Source organism: Macaca fascicularis, chromosome 14 (genome assembly GCF_037993035.2).
Source record: "Macaca fascicularis isolate 582-1 chromosome 14, T2T-MFA8v1.1".
NCBI lineage: Eukaryota > Metazoa > Chordata > Mammalia > Primates > Cercopithecidae > Macaca > Macaca fascicularis.
The window spans coordinates 117,639,766-117,658,998 of NC_088388.1; the positions used below are offsets into that span (position 1 = coordinate 117,639,766).

Below are 19,233 nucleotides of genomic sequence, written 5' to 3' on the forward strand. Positions count from 1 at the left end.
TGACACCGCACTCCAGCCCAGGAAACTCAGTAAGACTCCGTCTCTTTAAAACAAATTTAAAACAATTACGTCTCCTAAATTAACTAATTTCCTTTTTTGAAACCATTATATAAAATAACCCATAACATTTTTTGGGCATTTATCATGTACTAGGCATTATACTAAGCACATGAACTATCTCATTTAATCTTTACAACAACCCTATGGTATTATACTATTATCTCAATTATATAGGTCAGGAGTCCAAGACTTACAGCTCCCAAATAACCAATTTATGAAGGAGCAGAGCTGGGATTCAACCTGGGCAGTTCCCTACACCATGTTCACCTGCAGACATGAGTTACCTAAGTTTCATTAAAGCATGCTAAATAAGCACAGGCACTATGCTAAGTACTAGAAATAAAAGCTGAATGATGCAGTTCCTACTGTAGAAGAACTCTCATAAGACTTCAGTGGCCGGGCGCGGTGGCTCAAGCCTGTAATCCCAGCACTTTGGGAGGCCGAGACGGGCGGATCACGAGGTCAGGAGATCGAGACCATCCTGGCTAACACGGTGAAACCCCATCTCTACTAAAAAAAAAAATACAAAAAAACTAGCCGGGCGCGGTGGCGGGCGCCTGTAGTCCCAGCTACTCGGGAGGCTGAGGCAGGAGAATGGCGTAAACCCGGGAGGCGGAGCTTGCAGTGAGCTGAGATCCGGCCACTGCACTCCAGCCTGGGCAACAGAGCGAGACTCCGTCTCCAAAAACAAAAAAAAGACTTCAGTGGGCCAGGCGCGGTGGCTCACACCTGTAATCCCAACACTTTGGGAGGCTGAGGCAGGCGGATCACAAGGTCAAGAGATGGAGACCATCCTGGCTAACATGGTGAAACCCCGTCTCTACTAAAACACAAACAATTAGCCGGGTGCGGTGGCACACATCTGTAGTCCCAGCTACTCGGGAGGCTGAGGCAGGGGAATCACTTGAACCCGGGAGGCGGAGGTTGCAGTGAGCCGACATCGTGCCACTGCACTCCAGCCTGGCAACAGAGTAAGACTCTGTCTCCAAAAAAAAAAGACTTCCGTGTAGATAAAATGGATTAACATGACCTACATCATAGTAGATTCCTAGGTATTTCTTTCTTTTTTTTTTTTTTTGAGACTGAGTCTGGCTCTGTCGCCCAGGCTGGAGTGCAGTGGCCGGATCTCAGCTCACTGCAAGCTCCGCCTCCTGGGTTTATGCCATTCTCCTGCCTCAGCCTCCCGAGTAGCTGGGACCACAGGCGCCCGCCACTTCGCCCGGCTAGATTTTTGTATTTTTTAGTAGAGATGGGGTTTCACCGTGTTAGCCAGGATGGTCTCGATCTCCTGACCTTGTGATCCGCCCGTCTCGGCCTCCCAAAGTGCTGGTATTACAGGCTTGAGCCACCGCGCCCGGCCAATTCCTAGGCATTTCTAATACCTACACCCAAACTACCGCTGTGATGATGCATATCCTTGTCTTAATACTTTATCCAGCCAATAGCACACTCACTCTGGGTAATCACTACCCAGCATTCTCTGTTTCGAACATGGCTCAATTCTTCCAGGTTGTCCCATCTTCCTCTAATGACTACATTCATATGCCAATTCAGAAAGGTACCTATCATATTACAGTGAATTATTTGTACAATTAGCTGTCCTTTCCAAACTGTAAGACAGGAACCATATATCTGTTTTATTCATCACAGAATTCCCAAGGTCACTTTACAGGTCACTCAACACATTTTTTGAGCCAATACATGTTGGCTCAATGAAAAAGTACTCAGTGACAGGGTTTGTCCTTAGCACAGCCTGAATTCAATCATTTCATCAATTTAAGTATGTCTGTTGTCATCATTTATCAAACTGGCCTATAGTATAATGCATGTTTATATGTACATGTATATTTATGTGTATGTGTGTGTGGATATGTGTATATACATGCATTTATTTCCTTGCTCTTTCCACTGAAAGAACCAAGTAGCAAACAGGGTACCTAATGCCTGGGTCTTGGTCCCTAATACTACTCCACACTAAAAAGAATCAAGGAGGCCGGGCGCTGTGGCTCACGCCTGTAATCCTAGCACTTTGGGAGGCTGAGACGGGCGGATCACGAGGTCAGGAGATGGAGACCATTCTGGCTAACACAGTGAAACCCCGTCTCTACTACAACTACAAAAAAAAAAAAAAAACTACCTGGGCGCGGAGTCAGGCGCCTGTAGTCCCAGCTACATGGGACGTTAATGGTGTGAACCTGGGGGGTGGAGCTTGCAGTGAGCCGAGATCACACCACTGCACTCCAGCCTGGGCGACAGACTGAGACTCCGTCTCAAAAAAAAAAAAAAAAAGAATCAAGGATCCTTGGATGTCAATGCTGGGCCAAGGTAGATATAAGATAAGCCTGCCATCATGTTATGTCAAAAAGCAAGAACGGGGCTGGGTGCGGTGGCTCACATCTATAATCCCAGCACTTTAGGAAGCCAAGGTTGGCGATCACTTGAGATCAGGAGTTCGAGACCAGCCTGGCCTACATGGTGAAACCCTGTCTCTAATAAAAATACAAAAATTAGCTAGGTGTGGTAGCACACATCTGTAATTTCAGCTGCTGGGGAAGCTGAGACACAACTGCTTGAACCCAGGATGGGGAGGCTGTAGTGAGCCGAGATCATGCCACTGCACTCTAGCCTCTGTGACAGAGCTAGACTCCGTCTCAAAAAAAAAAAAATAAAAGCAAGAAAGCACTCAAGAAAAATGAAGGGGACACATCATAAAAACACAGGAACCAACCTGAAAGAGCCTACACCGGCCAGATCTAGGATATTTTTAGGGAAAAAAAAAAAAAGAAAGGTGAGTGTAAGTCCACACTGATAACAGATAAATATGGATGAGGCTTTGGAAGGGAAGTTTCTTCTTTATAGGGGCAAATACAGAGGGAGGGCTAGAATTGGAAAGTCATCATAACCCATCAGAGCAGAGATGAGCTCAAGCAAGAATCACCAATAGGTGCTAAAACTAGAGGGGACATTTTGTGATTTTTTTAAACAAGTATCATGCCATGAATTGAAGATACAAAGTCAAATTCCACCTCTGCCACTCATGAGTTACAAGTATCTTTGGCTAAGTTAAGTTTCTCAAGCTCAGCACAACTGACATTTTGGGCCACAAAATTCTTTGTTGTAAGGGGCTGTCCTTTAGCATTCCCCCATTAATGATAATCAAAAATGTTTCTACAAATTGCTAAATGTCCCCTGGGGGACAAAAATTCTCCCTGGTTGAAAACAACACGCTAAGAGAACTAACTGCTCTGAACTTTTGTTTTCTCATCCATAAAACGGGAATACATAGCCTGAATATCTATCTTACTGGGTTGGAGGAGGAGGGTGGCAATAGTATTACTGTATTTGCATGGTCTCAAAACGCACCCCAGATTCCTTATTCATCTCAACGGAGAGGAGAAAGAGCAGTAATCATAGAATGGAAAAATCATACAACACCTTGACAGGGTAATCAAAATTAACATCACCAAAAAGAAATAAATGGACACTATGTACACCTTCAAACATGATACCCTGAGAAGGCCATAATGTGATTTCTGCATTATTCAGGCTGAGAAAGCCTAACTTGAATCCAATTACTTTCGAATATCAGAAAATCCCAAAATGGGAAATGTTCCATTAATAAAAAAAGGAGGCCAGGCATGGTGGCTAATGTCTGTAATCCTAGCACTATGGCGAACCCAGCCTGGATAACACGGCAAAACCCCATCCCTACAAAAAAATACAAAAATTAGCTGGGTGTTGTGGCACATGCCTGTAGTCCCAGCTACTCAGGCGGCTGAACGCAGGAGGATCACTTGAGAGCCCAAGAGGTCAAGGCTGCAGTGAGCCGAGATTAGGCCACTGAACTCCAGCCTGGGTAACAGGGCAAGACCCTGTCTCAAAAAAAAAAAAAAAAAAAAAAAAGAGCGGTGGGGGAAAGGGGTTGTAGGCTGTATTTTTCATATGTCGATGTCATAAAAGGAAGAAAAAACACTAGGGAAACGCTAATGACTAAAAAAGACATAACTACAAGTAATACCTGACCCTAGACTGGATCCTGTATAGAAGAAAAAAACTACTATAAAGGACATGTTTGGGTCCATTAATAATTAGAATGACAGATGAGACAGAAGTATTTTGTCAATGTTAATTGAAGGTAACTGTATTGTGGTTACATAAGAGAATATCCTATTCTTAAGAAATATACACTGAAATATTTAGAGTTGTAAAGACCATGATTTTCTACTTTACCCTTAAATATTTCAGAAAAACTGTGTACACATGAGAGAAAAATGTTAGTTCGCTATACCACTTCCGCAGAGCAAAAAGAAAACTGTTTAATGGCTGACACATAACCTTATATATGTTATAAAAAGGGTTAACATACCTGAATAGGAGATGGCTTTTCCCAGCCCATTTCAAAAATTCCCATCAGTAACTCCCGTTTCAAACAGTAATCTTCAAACTCATTTCCTTTTGTGGAGGTCACATCCTAGTCAAACAAACAAAAGGAACAATAAAAGAATAAATAACAGTGTTTGGAAAATTTGGTGTCCTTTGGAAAATTTATCTGGGTCGGACATGGTGGCTCATGCCTATAATCCCAGCACTTTGGGAGGCCAAGGCGGGCAGATCACCTGAGGTCAAAAGTTCAAGACCTCAGGTGGCCAACATGGTGAAACTCCATCTCTATGAAAAATACAAAAAATTAGCCAGGGTGGTAGCGCACGCCTGTAGTCCCAGTTACTCGGGAGGCTGAGGCAGGAGAATCGCTTGAACCCAGGAGACAGGTTGCATTGAGCCCCGATCGCACCCACTGCAGAGCCTGGGGGGACAAAGCCAGACTCTATCTCAATTTAAAAAAAAAAAAAAAAAAACAAGGAAAGAAAACTTATCTGACTTTAGTACTTTACCTGCCCAATCTTAAATATAAATACATGCAGATTACTTGTTTTAATCTGTATTTCAACTTTTCCTGAAGAAAATTCACTTGTCCTGCTTTGACACAAAGCTATTTAAAAAACTATGTTTTGGGGAAAGGGCACTTGGTCATAGCCTTTTTTTTTTTTTTTTTTTTGAGAGATAGAGTCTCGCTCTGTCACTCAGGCTGGAGTGCAGTGGCGCGATCTTGGCTCACTGCAACCTCCGCCTCCCAGTTTCAAGTGATTCTCCTGTCTCAGCCTCCTGAGTAGCCGGACTACAGGCGCCCGCCACCACACTCGACTAATTTTTGTATTTTTAGTAGCGACAGGGTTTCAACATGTTGACCAAGCTAGTCTCGAACTCCTGAAATCAGGTGATCCGCCTGCCTTGCCCTCCCGAAGTGCTGGGAATATAGGCAAGAGCCACTGCGCCGGGTCCCTCGTCATAGTCTTCTAAGGACTGGTGGAATAGTGTTATTTTTTTACACAAATATCATGCCATGAATTGCAAATCACAAGATATGAAGTCAAATCCCACCTCTACCACTCATGAGCTACAGATATCTTTGGCTAAGTCAAATTTCTCAAGCTCAGCACTACTGACATTTTGGGCCACAAAATTCTTTGTTGTAAAGGGCTGTTCTTTAGCATCCCCCCATTGATAAGCAAAAATGTTTCTACAAATTGCTAAATGCCCCCTGGGGGACAAAAATTCTCCCTGGTTGAAAACAATACACTAAGGTAACTAACTACTCCGAACTTTTGTTTTCTCATCCATAAAACGGGAATACATAGCCTGAATATCTATCTTACTGGGTTGGAGGAGGAGGGTGGCAGCGGTGTTATGGTCCTGAAACCAATTCCCTCCAGATACCGAGGGACAGCTGTACTTCACTTCTAGTTCCCCACCATTATTCTACTTGTATTTTACAACCAACTTACCGAAGTTTTGATTCTAAGATCCTTTGGAGGGAGTTTTAAAGTCTTTTTCCAGTCATCACCAGGTCTAGAGAGAATACAGTAAATTTGAAGTATCAAAATTTATAGCATCCAAGATGATTCATCTCAATTATAATTGTTTTTAAAAGCATGGTAAGTTTTAATATATTCCATTTAATATATCTAACAAGATAATTAAACAACTTTAGAAAAAGTGTTCTTATACAGAAACAATCCCAGGAGGATAAAAAAAATCAAGAACAGAAGGGATTAAGGCATCCATCGTCTTAAGCAATATTGTATACCGTATAACTGTTGTCAAAGGTGTTTTGTTTGACCTACACAGTGTGTGTTTGAATTTAAATTGGTTTAAATTAGTTTTCAACATTTAAAAGTTGTTAAGATTTTATATCTCTTATAGAACTCCTGGATTCAAGCAATCCGCCTGCTTCGGTCTCCTAAAGTGCTAGGATTACAGGTGTGAACCACCATGGCCGGCTATTCTCATTTTTATAACAGGTTAACAGGCCAGGCATGGTGGCTCATACTGGTAATCCCAGCACTTGGGAAGCCGAGGCAGGCAGATCACTTGAGGTCAGGAGTTCGAGACCGGCCTGCCCAATATGGTGAAACCCCATCTACACTAAAAATACAAAAATTAGCCAGGCATGGTGGGCACATCTGTAGCCCCAGCTACTCGGGAGGCTGAGGCAGGGGAATCACTTGAACCTGGGAGGCAGACACTGCAGTGAGCCAAGCTCACGACACTGCACTCTAGCCTGAGTGACAGAAGGAGACTGTCTCAAAAATAAGTAAGCCGGGTGCCGTGGCTCACGCCTGTAATCCTAACACTTTGGGAGGCCGAGGCAAGTGGATCACCTGAAGTCAGGAGTTCAAGAGTAGCCTGGCCAATATGGTGAAACCCCGTTTCTACTAAAAATACAAAAATTAGCCAGGCATGGTGGCATGCGCCTGTAATCCCAGCTACTCAGGAGGCTGAGGCAGGATAATCGCTTGAACCGGGAAGCCAATATCACACCACTGCACCCCGCGACACAGCAAGACTCCATGCCAATAAACAAAACAAAACAGGTTAACAGTTACATCAAATAATTGATGTAATGCACTCAGCACAGTGCCTGGCAAAATAATAGCAGAATATTAGCCAATGAGCATCTCTTAAACTTTTTTTTTATTGGAAATGCCAGAAACCATGAAAGAGAATAAAAACAAGGAGAACATAAATAAACTTGCTTTTGGGCCAAGTAAAAACCTCAAGCAATAAATACTCAAAGCATCTAATAATTAAAAAGATCAGGGAACATCTGCAGACAAAGCATTTAACTGTGACATCTTTGAAAAAGTTTTCACTGTAGCTGTTCTTACATAACCAGAGTCCCCAAAACATTTCAAATGCTCAACTGATAGAAAAAAAGACCACTTACTTTAAACTAGGTCCTACATAATGCAAATACTCTAACACTGGTAACTTTTTGCTACCAATTCCAAGACTACTATACTAAAGCCTTTTTTTTTTTTTTTTTTCCTGAGATGGAGTCTTGCTCTGTCACCCAGGCTAGAGTGCAGTGGCATGATCTCAACTCACTGCAACCTCCACCTCCTGGGGTTTAAGCAATTTTCCAGCCTCAGCCTCCAGAGTAGGTGGGATTACAGGAGCCTGCCACCACACCCTGCTAATTTTTGTATTTTTAGTAGAGACAGGGTTTCACCATGTTGGTCAGGCTGGTCTCGAACTCCTGACCTTGTGATCCGCCTGCCTTGGCCTCCCAAAGTGCTGGGATTATAGGCGTGAGCCACCGCGCCCAGCCTACTAAAGCCTTTCATCTAAGTCTGTATCATCAAAGTTTCTGATTAAAAAATGTCAGTATGACATACTGTTGAATTCAACAAAATAGTGAATAATAATGCATAAGATACAATCCAAAGCTTGAACACAAGAAATTTATAATCTTTTTTTTTTTTTTTTGAGACGGAGTCTCGCTCTGTCGCCCAGGCTGGAGTGCAGCGGCCCAATCTCAGTTCACTGCAAGCTCCGCCTCCCGGGTTTACGCCACTCTCCTGCCTCAGCCTCCTGAGTAGCTGGGACTACAGGCGCCCGCCATCTCACCCGGCTAGTTTTTTGTATTTTTTAGTAGAGACGAGGTTTCACCGTGTTAGCCAGGATGGTCTTGATCTCCTGACCACCGTCTCAGCCTCCCAAAGTGCTGGGATTACAGGCTTGAGCCACCGCGCCCGGACAGAAATTTATAATCTTATGAGATGAAAAAACTATTTAAAGTGACAAAGTAAGTGACAGAGGTAAGTATTAGAAGCGTTCTGAGACACTTGACGGGATCTAGAGGACTTCATGGAAGAGATGGCACAGAAAATGAGATCTGAAGAACTTACAGAATTGAAAAGAAACCATTAATTGTAGGAAAACCAGAAAAGAAAACCCACTGTTGTCCCAAAATCAGAATTTACTATTTTTTTGAGATGGGGTCTTGCCCTGTCACCCAGGCTTCAGTGCAGTGGTGCCATCATAGCTCACCACGGCCTTTATTATTTGTAGAGACAGGGTCTTGCTATGTTGCCCAGGTTAGTCTCAACCTCCTGGCCTCAAGTGATCTTCCCACCTCAGCCTCCCAAAGTGCTGGGATGAACAGCATGAGCCATCATACCCAGCCCCAGAATTTTTAAAATAGAAACTATTCTCATAGGCCAGGTGCGGTGGCTCATGCCTGTAATCCCAGCACTCTGGGAGGCTGAGGCAGGCAGATCACCTGAGGTCAGGAATTCAAGGGTATCCTGGCCAACATGGTGAAATCTCATCTCTACTAAAAATACAAATATTAGCCAGGCGTGATGGTGGACACCTGTAATCCCAGCTACTTGGGAGGCTGAGGCAGGAGAATGGCTGGAATCCAGAAGGTAGAGGTTGCAGTGAGTCGAGATCACACCACTGCATTCCAGCCTGGGCAAGGGAGTGAGAGTCCATCTCAAAAAAAAAATTAAAAATAGGCTGGGCGCAGTGGCTCACATCTGTAATCCCAGTACTGTGAAATGTCAAGGTGGGCAGATCACTTGAGCTCAGGGTTCCAGACCAGCCTGGGCAACACAACAAAACCCCATTGCTACTGGCACAAACCAGTAGTCCCCACTATTTGTAGGGCTGAGGCAGAAGGGTCACTTGAGCCTGGGAAGCTGAGGCTGCAGTGAGCCGTGATCGTGCCACCATACTCCAGCCTGGGCAACAAAGTGAGACCCTGTCTCAAAAAAAAAAAAAAAAAAGTTATTAAAAAACAGTTAAAATTAGTCTAAATTTTGCTAACCTACTTACATTCTGTCAAGACAAACTACAACCAAAGTAGTATTCATTTCTATACCAATTAAAGCATTCACCTTAAAAATAATGGAATATACACTAATACCAATTCTACCAGTGACCTAACCAATTCTGTTGAAAATTAGTTATTAGAGGTCCTAGTGAAACACATACAGTAACTATATGACAGTCTGGTAGCTTGTATAAGCTATTTTTCTGTAGGAAGTGAAAAGATCTAGGTTGTAATAAAACATATACCTCAGTTCAGTAACCCAGTGTCAACATCTTATAAAGATTCCCAGGGTTAAATTATTTCACATGGCAAGTTTTGTTTTCTTTTTTGGAGACGGAGTCTGTCGCCCAGGCTGGAGTGCAGTGGCACGATCTTGGCTCTCTGCAACCTCCACCTCCCGAGTTCAAGTGATTCTCCTGCCTCAGCCTCCTGAGTAGCTGGGATTACAGGTGCATGCCACCACACCCAGCTAATTTTTGTATTTTTAGTAAAGACAGGGTTTCACCATGTTGGTCAGGCTGGCCTCGAACTCTTGACCTCGTGATCTGCCCGCCTCAGCCTCCCAAAGTGCTGGGATTACGGGCGTGAGCTACTGCACCTGGCCTTTTTTTTTCTTTTTTTTTTTTTGTGAGATAGAGTTTCACTCTTGTTGCCCAGGCTGGAGTGCAACAGTGCAATCTCAGCTCACTGCAACCTCCACCTCCCAGGTTCAAGTGATTCTCCTGCCTCAGTCTCCCGAGTAGCGTTATAGGCATGCGCCACCACGCCCAGCTAATTTTGGATTTTTAGTAGAAACAGGGTTTCTCCATGTTTGTCAGGCTGATCTTGAACTCCCAACCTCAGGTGATCTGCCTGCCTCGGCCTCCCAATGTGCTGGGATTACAGGCACGTGCCACCGCGCCCAGCCCTGTATGGCAAGTTCTTAACAAAAGCCAAACATCAATTGGAGCCAAGAATCTTAAATGTTAATTTCCTATAGCTGAATCTTTACAGTGATGGTTACCATTCAAATACTCTAATTAAAACACACACTTTAAAAGTAGCCTACATACTTTCAGCTTACCCTCTAGTAAGAGGAGGCTCTTCAATTTTAAGGTTAACAAAAGGTTTCTGAGACTGTTCAGAACTGTGTTCTGTGAGTTCAAAATTCTTAGTTCCCGTTTTATATGTAAAAGGAAAAACAAAAAAAATATTTTTTTCTGGTAGAGACAGAGTCTCGTTATGTTGCCTAGGTTGGTCTCAAAATCCTGGACTCAAGTGATCCTCCCACATTGGCCTCCCCAAAGTACAGGGATTACAGCCCTGAATCACCTCAATCAGCCAACTTTTTTTTTTTTTTTGCAGTAAAAAAGCTAAGTTCCATAAGCTAAAAAAAGTTACGAGGAAATTTTCTGAGTGAACAATGCTTGGAGTTCAGAAGGCTGGGCAAGTCTTTAAATACTCTAAAGACTCAGACTGAGTCTTTAAATTTAATACTTAAAGTTGGCTTTATGTGCTGTTTAGGGTAAGGTGCAGTCACAACAACACTAAATAAACTATACAGACAAAAACAAGATGACTAATAATTTTATTCATTTATAACAAACTAAGCTAATAACTTTTACACTGATTATGAAAGCCAGAAATGTTTCCAAAAACCATTTATACAAAATTTGTGTATATCATCTGTCCTTAGGATCACTACATGCTGAATAAATATGGCAGAAATAATGTTATTCTATTGCAAATACCTACTGGCCATAAAACAAAGTCATCTGTTCTCTATTTGGAATCAAAATGGTTAAATTAACGCATAAGTATTAATAGTCAACACCAAAGTAACAAAAATCTTGGTTCCCCAAAAGTGTTTATTATAATTTACTCTAACACTTACTTAATAGTGGTGGTCATACTCTGTGCTTGCTGCTGAGTGCCATTATTGATTGTGTTGGTGTTTTTCAGCTGGTTCATCTGTTGCTGTGTCTGTGTGCCCCCTCCTCCAGGGCCACCAGTGGGTTTCACAGGGCCTCTCAGCTGACCATTTTGACTGGACAGACCCATTATAACAGGGTTCTCTGTTCTGGCCGTGCTCATGCTGTTTTAGTTGCAAAGGTGTCTTTCAAACTTCAAAACTTTTGAAAGTCAGTAGAGAAACTGTAATAACAGTTTATTAGGCTCTCCAAAATGAAGAGATAAATAAGTCTTGCTCAATAAATGAGTCCTTTATTGCAATGCAGGCAAGCACCTGTAAGTCTCTGAACGGTAAGCAGCAGTAACTTGCTCCCTTGCACGGAATCAACTTTTTATTTTTAAAAAGCCCTCTAACAAGCTTGAGTTATGTCTGAATTCACTCACGTCAATCTGAAACAAACAAACAAAATTAAATTAGCAAACACAACAGAAAAACTTTGTTTCCTTTTTAAAAGAACCCCTTTGAAAGAACTCTCCTCTTTTATATTTAAGAATTAATAATACAGCTACACTTAGACCAAATCACTAGCCAAGCTAGGAAAGACACAACTTTGAACTATCTCAAAAACACAATGAGGCCAATCTCAAACATTTAAAACTGTTAATTCAGGCCGGGCGCGGTGGCTCAAGCCTGTAATCCCAGCACTTTGGGAGACGGGCGGATCACAAGGTCAGGAGATCGAGACCATCCTGGCTAACATGGTGAAACGCCGTCTCTACTAAAACATACAAAAAACTAGCCGGGCGAGGTGGCGGGTGCCTGTAGTCCCAGCTACGCGGGAGGCTGAGCCAGGAGAATGGCGTGAACCTGGGAGGCGGAGCTTGCAGTGAGCTGAGATCCGGCCACTGCACTCTAGCCTGGGTGACAAAGCAAGACTCCGTCTCAAAAACAAACAAACAAAAAAAAAAAAAAAAAAAAACTGTTAATTCAAAGCAATCCAGAGAAGATTATGTAGAAAGAGACTAGTAAATTACCACTACTTGTCAAATTATAATCTGCTCAGTTTCCTCCCCAGGAATTCTCTAAAAGTCTCTGACATCTCTAAAAGTCAGTGATTCATTATACTTAATTGCATTACAACTCACTGAAGTATCACACGACTTAAACAAGACAATTCATTAATTTTCTTCTACTTCTGATGGCAATCGAGAGTCTTTATAGACTTAAGTGAGCTTTTGACTTGAACTTCACACTTCCAGGAAAAAAAAAAAACACTTTTGTGCCCTTATGAATTTCAACTATTAAACTTTATGGGCTGGGTGTTCGTGGCTCACGTCTGTAATCCCAGCACTTTGGGAGGCCAATGCAGGTGAACACTTGAGGTCAGGAGTTAGAGACCAGCATGGACAACATAGTCAAACCTCATCTCTACTAAAAATACAAAATTTAGGCCAGGAGCGGTGGCTCACGCCTGTAATCCCAGCACTTTGGGAGGCCGAGGTGGGTAGATCACGAGGTCAGGAGTTCAGGATCAGCCTGGCCAAGACGGTGAAACCCAGTCTCTACCAAAAATACGAAAATTAGCCAGGCGTGGTGGCAGGCGCCTGTAATTCCAGCTACAAAGAACTGCTTGAACCCAAGAGGCGGAGGTTGTAGTGAGCCAAGATTGTGCCACTGCACTCCAGCCTGGGCAATAGAGCCAGATTCCGTCTCAAAAACAACAACAACAAAAAACACACAAAATTTAGCCAGGCGTGGTGGCGCACAACTGTAATGGAGTCTCAGCTACTCGGGAGGCTAAGGGCCGAGAATCACTGGAACCTAGGAGACGGAGGCTACAGTGAGCCGGGCGACAGAGTGAGACCTTGTCTCAAAAAACAACAATAAAAAACTTTATGAAGAAAAATGTATTTTATTTTTTCCTTTTTGTCCTTTAAAACAATACACAAAGCAATCAAGAGAATAGTGTATTTCTGCCATAATATATTCAGCAAGTAATGATCCTAAGGACAGATGATACACAAATTTTGTATAAATGATTCTTTATTTTGAAACTGACAAAACAACTCTAATAATTTTATTCATTTATAACAAACTCTGCTAATAACTATTCGTTTTAAATAGAATAAAAAAAAAAAAACAGGAAAATTCCTGTTTAAAAAAAAAACTGTAGAAGACTAAACACACTAGTAATTTTAAGAAAACTTTCCAAGAAACCCAGCGTAGTAAATCTAATTAATACTTAAAAAAAAACCAAAAAACAAAAAAACAAAAAACTGGCAGGACGGGCACGGTAGCTCACACCTGTAATCCGAACACTTTAGGAGGCCGACGCTGGTGGATTACCTGAGGTCAGGAGTTCAAGACCAGCCTGATCAATATGGTGAAACTCCATTTCCACTAAAATACAAAAATTAGCTGGGCGTGGTGGTGGTCCTTTGAAATCTCAGCTCCTTAGGAGGCTGAGGCAGAAGAATCACTTGAACCCAGGAGGCGGAGGCAACAATGTGCCGAGATCACACCACTGTACTCCAGCCTAGGTAACAAGAGCAAAACTCCGCTTAAAAAGACACAAAACTGGTCAACCTCATTTTAAAATTATCCGTAAATGGGGCCGGGCGCGGTGGCTCAAGCCTGTAATCCCAGCACTTTGGGAGGCCGAGACGGGCGGATCACGAGGTCAGGAGATCGAGACCATCCTGGTTAACACGGTGAAACCCCGTCTCTACTAAAAAATACAAAAAATTAGCCGGGCGCGGTGGTGGGCGCCTGTAGTCCCAGCTACTCGGGAGGCTGAGGCAGGAGAATGGCGTGAACCCGGGAGGCGGAGCTTGCAGTGAGCTGAGATCCGGCCACTGCACTCCAGCCCGGGCGACAGAGCGAGACTCTGTCTCAAAAAAACAAAAAAAAAAACAAATAAAATTATCCGTAAATGGAAATTCTTACTTTTATTTTTCATTTTATTTTTTGAGACAGAGTTTTGCACTGTCGCCTGGGCTGGAGTGCAATGGCACGCTCTTAGCTCACTGCGACCTCCACCTCCCGGGTTCAAGTGATTCTCCTGCCTCAGCCTCCTGAGTAGCTGGGGATTACAGGCATGCGCTACCATGCCCAGCTAATTTTTGTATTTTTAGTAAAGACGTAGTTTGGACATGTTGGCCAGGCTGGTCTTGAACAACTGACCTCAGGTGATCCGCCCACCTCGGCCTCCCAAAGTGCTGGGATTAGAGGCGTGAGCCACCCCCCCCAGCCACTCTTATTTATTATTATTACTTTTGAGACATGTTGCCCAGGGTGGAGTGCAGTGGCCCGATCTCAGCTGACTGCAACCTCCACCTCGTGGGTTCAAGCGATCCTCATGCCTTAGCTTCCCAAGTAGTTGGGTGGGATTACAGTCCGGCTAACTTTTGTATTTTTCAGTAGAGACGGGGTGTTATCAAGTTGGCCAGGCTGGTCTCAAGACTCCTGACCTCAAATATCTGCCCGCTTTAGCCTTCCAAAGTGCTAGGATTACAGGCGAGAGCCACCGTGCCCGGCTGAAATCTTAATTGTAGTTAATAAAAACATACGAAGACCCGAAAACAAAGCCCTACTCTGTTGGCTTTTGATTTAACCCCGTTACATGGCTTTTTTGTTTTTGTTTTTGAGGCGGAGTCTCGCTCTGTCACGCAGGTTGGAGTGAAGTGGCACTATCTCGGCTCACTGCAACCGCCGCCTACTGCGTTCAAGCGATTCTCCTGTCTCAGCTTCCAGAGTAGCTGGGATTACAGGCGCCCGCCACCACGCGCAGCTAAATTTTTTGTATATTTAGGAGAGACAGGGTTTTGCCATGTTGGCCAGGCTAGTATCGAACTCCTGACCTCAGCTGATCCGCCTGCCTTGGTTGGCCTCCCAAGGTGCTGGGATTACATGCGTGAGCCACCGCACCCAGCAACCCCGTCACATTTCTTACATAAAATACACAGCTTACAAGTGCTGATTCTTTCTGCCATACACCAAGGCATGTGAAACTCAAAATTTTAAAGTCAACAGATCTCAAAATTTATGAGAAAATGCTCCTTGATTATGCCTTCCTTAAAAAAAAAAAAAAAAAGAACAAGTTGCTCACAAGCAAATCCTGATTATCACATACACAAAGTTGTTTACTTTAAAGTCCTTCTGACATCTTAAGCAGATATGGTTAACAGCTACTTTCCTGTATTGACGGGTTTATATTATGATCAGCGACATCACGCAGTTCACACAGAGACTTAGCTGTTTGCAGAGCACTAAGAGGATGAAAAGGGCAACCTCTAAAGACCGAACGATATCATCATTACTGTCCATCATGCACAGTAAGACCTCCTATATCCTTAAATCCAAAATGAGACTATGTGATAACTGCTCCCTTAAACTGAAACCTGCACTGCAGCTTTGTCTCAGAGAAGGAAATATTCCTCCTATTCCTTCCCAATTTATATTTTCAAGTTATCTTTCTACATTTTCAAAACAAAACAAAACAAAACACAAAAAAACGAGAAACAGACTAGAAACGTAGACTAGTTGGGAGGAGCCCCTAGCGGAGTTAATTACAGCACTTCTCAGATCATAGTTAGCAATTGACAGTTTCACACCCAAAACAGTATCGTCATCGCCAACAAGAGCTTTTGTTTGCAAATGCAGCGCAGTTTTTCTAAGCTTTGCCTGCAAGTTGGAGTGACTGGGTTTTATTCTGAAGGGAAAGGGGGGCTGTGGAAGGGAAAAGAAAGAGATAAGGGAAAGAGACAAGTCAATGACTGGAGCCCCACAATTGTAGGGAAATTTCTTGCCCTCCCCCCTGCTGCCCCTCGCCCCAAACACACACACGTCAAGTCAGCTCCCTCTGACCATAAACACAAAAGGTTGGGGCTCTGCAATCCTATCTGCGCAATATGAACCGGCAACCAGCTCCATCAGTAGCAAACAATAGGGACTCCCCCAAGAAGGCCCCAAAGGGACCCCCCAACCCAGAAATCCCCCTCCTTTCCTCCAAGAGTCTGGGGCTCCATATACACCCTCTTGTTATTGACCTGCAAGGCCTACCGCAATCAAGCAGCGGTCAGTTCGCTTCTAAACCGAGCCTTCCAATACAGCATGTCCCTGCCGCCCCCTATAGGGCCGCCTCGTACCCTATAACCTCCACCATCATCCCCCTAAGTCCTTGCCGCCCCCTTCGGCCTCATATTCCCTCATCTTCGATAAAGCTCCTCCGAGTACTTAGCCTGCTCCTCCTGCCGACCCTGCCGCGCACCACATTCCTATATTCGCCTCCTCTCAGGCGCCCCCACCCCACACAGCTGCCGCCCGCCTTCCTCCCCAGGCCCGGCCAGGCCTTAGGCCTCCGCCCAAGAGAGTCCCCCAGAGCCGGCCCGGGAGACTCCCCGCAGCCCCCACAGCGCCGCTGACCTCGACCCCACCACCTCACCCCAGGCCTCGCGGCTCGGGCCCGTGTCCTACCAAGGAGGCCACTCCCGCTCGGCACCCTCGGTCCTTTATTGTTGACTCGAAGCTCCCAAAATGGCGGCCGCTCCTTCCTCCTCGGAAACCTCCGCCCGCCCCCACTCGGCCCCCTCGCTACGGCCTCCTCCCGCCCCCGCCCCCACCCGGCTCCGAGGGGCGCGCAGCCCAGCCGCCCGCGCCGCCGGCTCCCCCGGCCGTCCAGCCCTACCTCCTCCGCTGCCCGCTCTCGTGGCGCCGCCGAAGTCGCCGCCGGGCTGAGCTAACTCGGCTCCTCTGTCCCCTCCCTCGCTCGCCCGTTCGCCTGCCCGCCGCCTCCTCCCTCTTTCCCTGCCTCTCCGCATGGCGGCGACCGCGGCTCCTCCTCCACTCAAGATGGCGAAACCTCGGCCGCCGCGGCTACATCCGCGGCGGCGTCACTGCCTTCCCGGCCTGGTGGTGAGAGGAAGCCGGGCCGCAAAAGCCTCCTGAGGAGAAAATGGAGGGCCCTTCTCTCACACCGACGAGAAAAGTTCGAGGGGGAAATATGAGTTCCTTTCTGAAGGGACAGGACGGCTGCTTTTCCACAGCTGCGAAGTGATTGGGGAATGGTGGCTGGCAAGGGTAGCCCTGCCTTCGCCCCTCCAAAGTAAAAATAGGGAGTTGAGACCAGAGGAGCATCTCTTTATTACATGTCTAAGGCTATGTTTTGAAAACTGGCCCCCGGGCAGCTGCTCGGGGACAGGAAGCTGACCTGACTTCTCGTGCTAGCCGGGGAGGCTGATGCCGGGCGTAAGGGGCCGCGTCCATCCAGGAAGGCGCGGGACTAGCGGCCCGGAGACGCGGGGCACGCGTCTGAGTGTGGGGGCCGGAAGGGGGGCCGACCGGGCCTGGAGGCCGCGACAGGCAGGAGGGAGGACTCCAGGGAGCGCGCGGGGGGCGCTTCGCGGAGGGGCAGGGCGGGCCAGTAGGGCGCGCCTGGCTAGGGGAAGGCTCCGGGCTTGAAAGTGCGCCTGGGGGGCTGGTTGGGGGTGGGGGCAGGCACCGGGCTTGAGGGTGTGCCTGGGCGGGGGAAGGCTCCAGGCAAGAGGGCGCGCCTGCGGGTTGTATGGGGGGGTACACCGAGCTTGAGGGTGCGCCCCAGGGGCTCTCATGTGAAGTGTACTAGGCTTGAGGGCGCCCCTGTGGGGCTGGGTGGGGCAAAGGCACCGAGCTTGAGGGTGCGCCTCGGGGGGCCGCGGGGGGAAGGCACCGGGCTTGAGCGTGCGCCGGGAGAGGACGGCGGGGGACCGCACTGTGAGGGCGTATCTTGGGGGACCTGTTGGGGAGCAACCGGGAGGTGAAGGCACAGCTGGGGATGAGGCGGGGGCAGGGGCCGGGCTGTGAGAGTGCGACTGAGGGGGATTACTCCGGAACGCATGGAGCAGGGGTAGCTCACCGGAGTGGTGGGGGGAGAAGCTGGACTGTAAAGTGAGGAGTTGGTAGGGCGCAACCCTCTTCTCCTGCCGTCGAAGGGCAAGACTCAAGAACTCAAGAAAGTGGGAGCGGAGGAGGCCGGGCCCTCCCCCAAAGGGAGGGAAGCTACTGAATCGTCCGTTATAATGGAAGTAGGAATTCAGTAAGGAAATGGAGAACCTGAAGGCAGAGGGTGATTCCTCCTGGCTGACCCTCACTATAAAGATATTTATTTATCTTTCCATAATTACTTTTCAGATCCCAATGTCTCTGTTTATCCTTGACAGAAATAATAGAACTGCTGTCTTCTTCCAAGTTAAACAAAACTTTGGAGTTAAAAGCTAACTAGGTCAAGCGAAACAATATCTGGGTCTCGCCCAATTGAGAGACTTGAGTATACAAAGAATGGCCAAACCTATCCATGACCTCCTACCCATGACCTCTGCAGTAATCTGCCCAGAATGGTCAGGACTTGATCTTTAGCTGGCCGCTTCCCTATTTCTTGCCCCTGCTTCCAGCTCTGGGCCAATCAGAGAAAGCCAAATGTGCTCCTCACACCAATCACATAAGAAGCCCTGCTTCTAATTAGCCCTCCTCCAACTTCCCGGTGCCGGGAGCCTCCAATCAGAGCCAGCCTGAAGTTTCTCACTTTTTTCACTGTATGTAAAGCTTTTCCACTCCCCTGCCTGCCTATGAGTCTACCAAACCAAGTGATGGGTCTCGGCTGACTCCCTTGCCAGCTCTGAGTAAATAGCCTGTTCTCATCTGGTGGTCGTTATTTCTACACAGCCAGTGGGAAGGTGGCGGAGAATAGTGAAGACTATTCTTAAGGTTAAAAAGAAGGTTCGCCTTAAATTTTTTTTAAATTTTAAATTTACAGTATGGCGTCTCCTGCCCAGCTTTTAAAATACCTGCTCATGTAAGGAAATAGCCTTGCACCTTGTGCCCATCCTGGAGAGAAAATGGTTTCTTAATAAAATAATAATGTATGAGGCCTTTTTTGCCCCCGCTATCTTCCTAAGCAGAGGAATGTGAAGGGGGGTTGGGCCAAGAAGTGAGTGGTAGGAAGAGAGGCCTACAGATTTAAAACAGGCCACTGCTCGGAAGGGTCTCTTTCCTAGACCGCTGAAGAAATTGAACCAGGCAAAGGAAGGGGGTTCACACCCACAAATAAACTATAACCTACAAAAGGAGC

General features: G+C 45.9%; 1 protein-coding gene across 3 annotated transcripts in view; it reads right to left on the reverse strand.

Annotated features, from left to right (window-relative positions):
- Positions 1–17,594, reverse strand: part of DDX6 (DEAD-box helicase 6) — a 47,191-nt gene extending 29,597 nt beyond the window's left edge. The window contains exons 1-4 of one of the 3 annotated variants that reach the window (XM_045370951.2): positions 17,338–17,594; positions 11,112–11,578; positions 5,904–5,967; positions 4,427–4,531 (exon numbers count right to left, since the gene is read on the reverse strand). In XM_045370951.2, coding sequence (XP_045226886.1) covers positions 4,427–4,531; positions 5,904–5,967; positions 11,112–11,311 — 369 coding nt within the window. In that variant the 5' untranslated portion in view covers positions 11,312–11,578; positions 17,338–17,594. Of the gene's footprint in view, positions 1–4,426; positions 4,532–5,903; positions 5,968–11,111; positions 11,579–16,190; positions 16,408–16,815; positions 16,883–17,337 lie in introns of those variants that run through there. The other 2 variants (XM_005579852.4, XM_074015406.1) reach the window with 2 other exon arrangements.
- Positions 17,595–19,233: the final 1,639 nt, after the last annotated feature.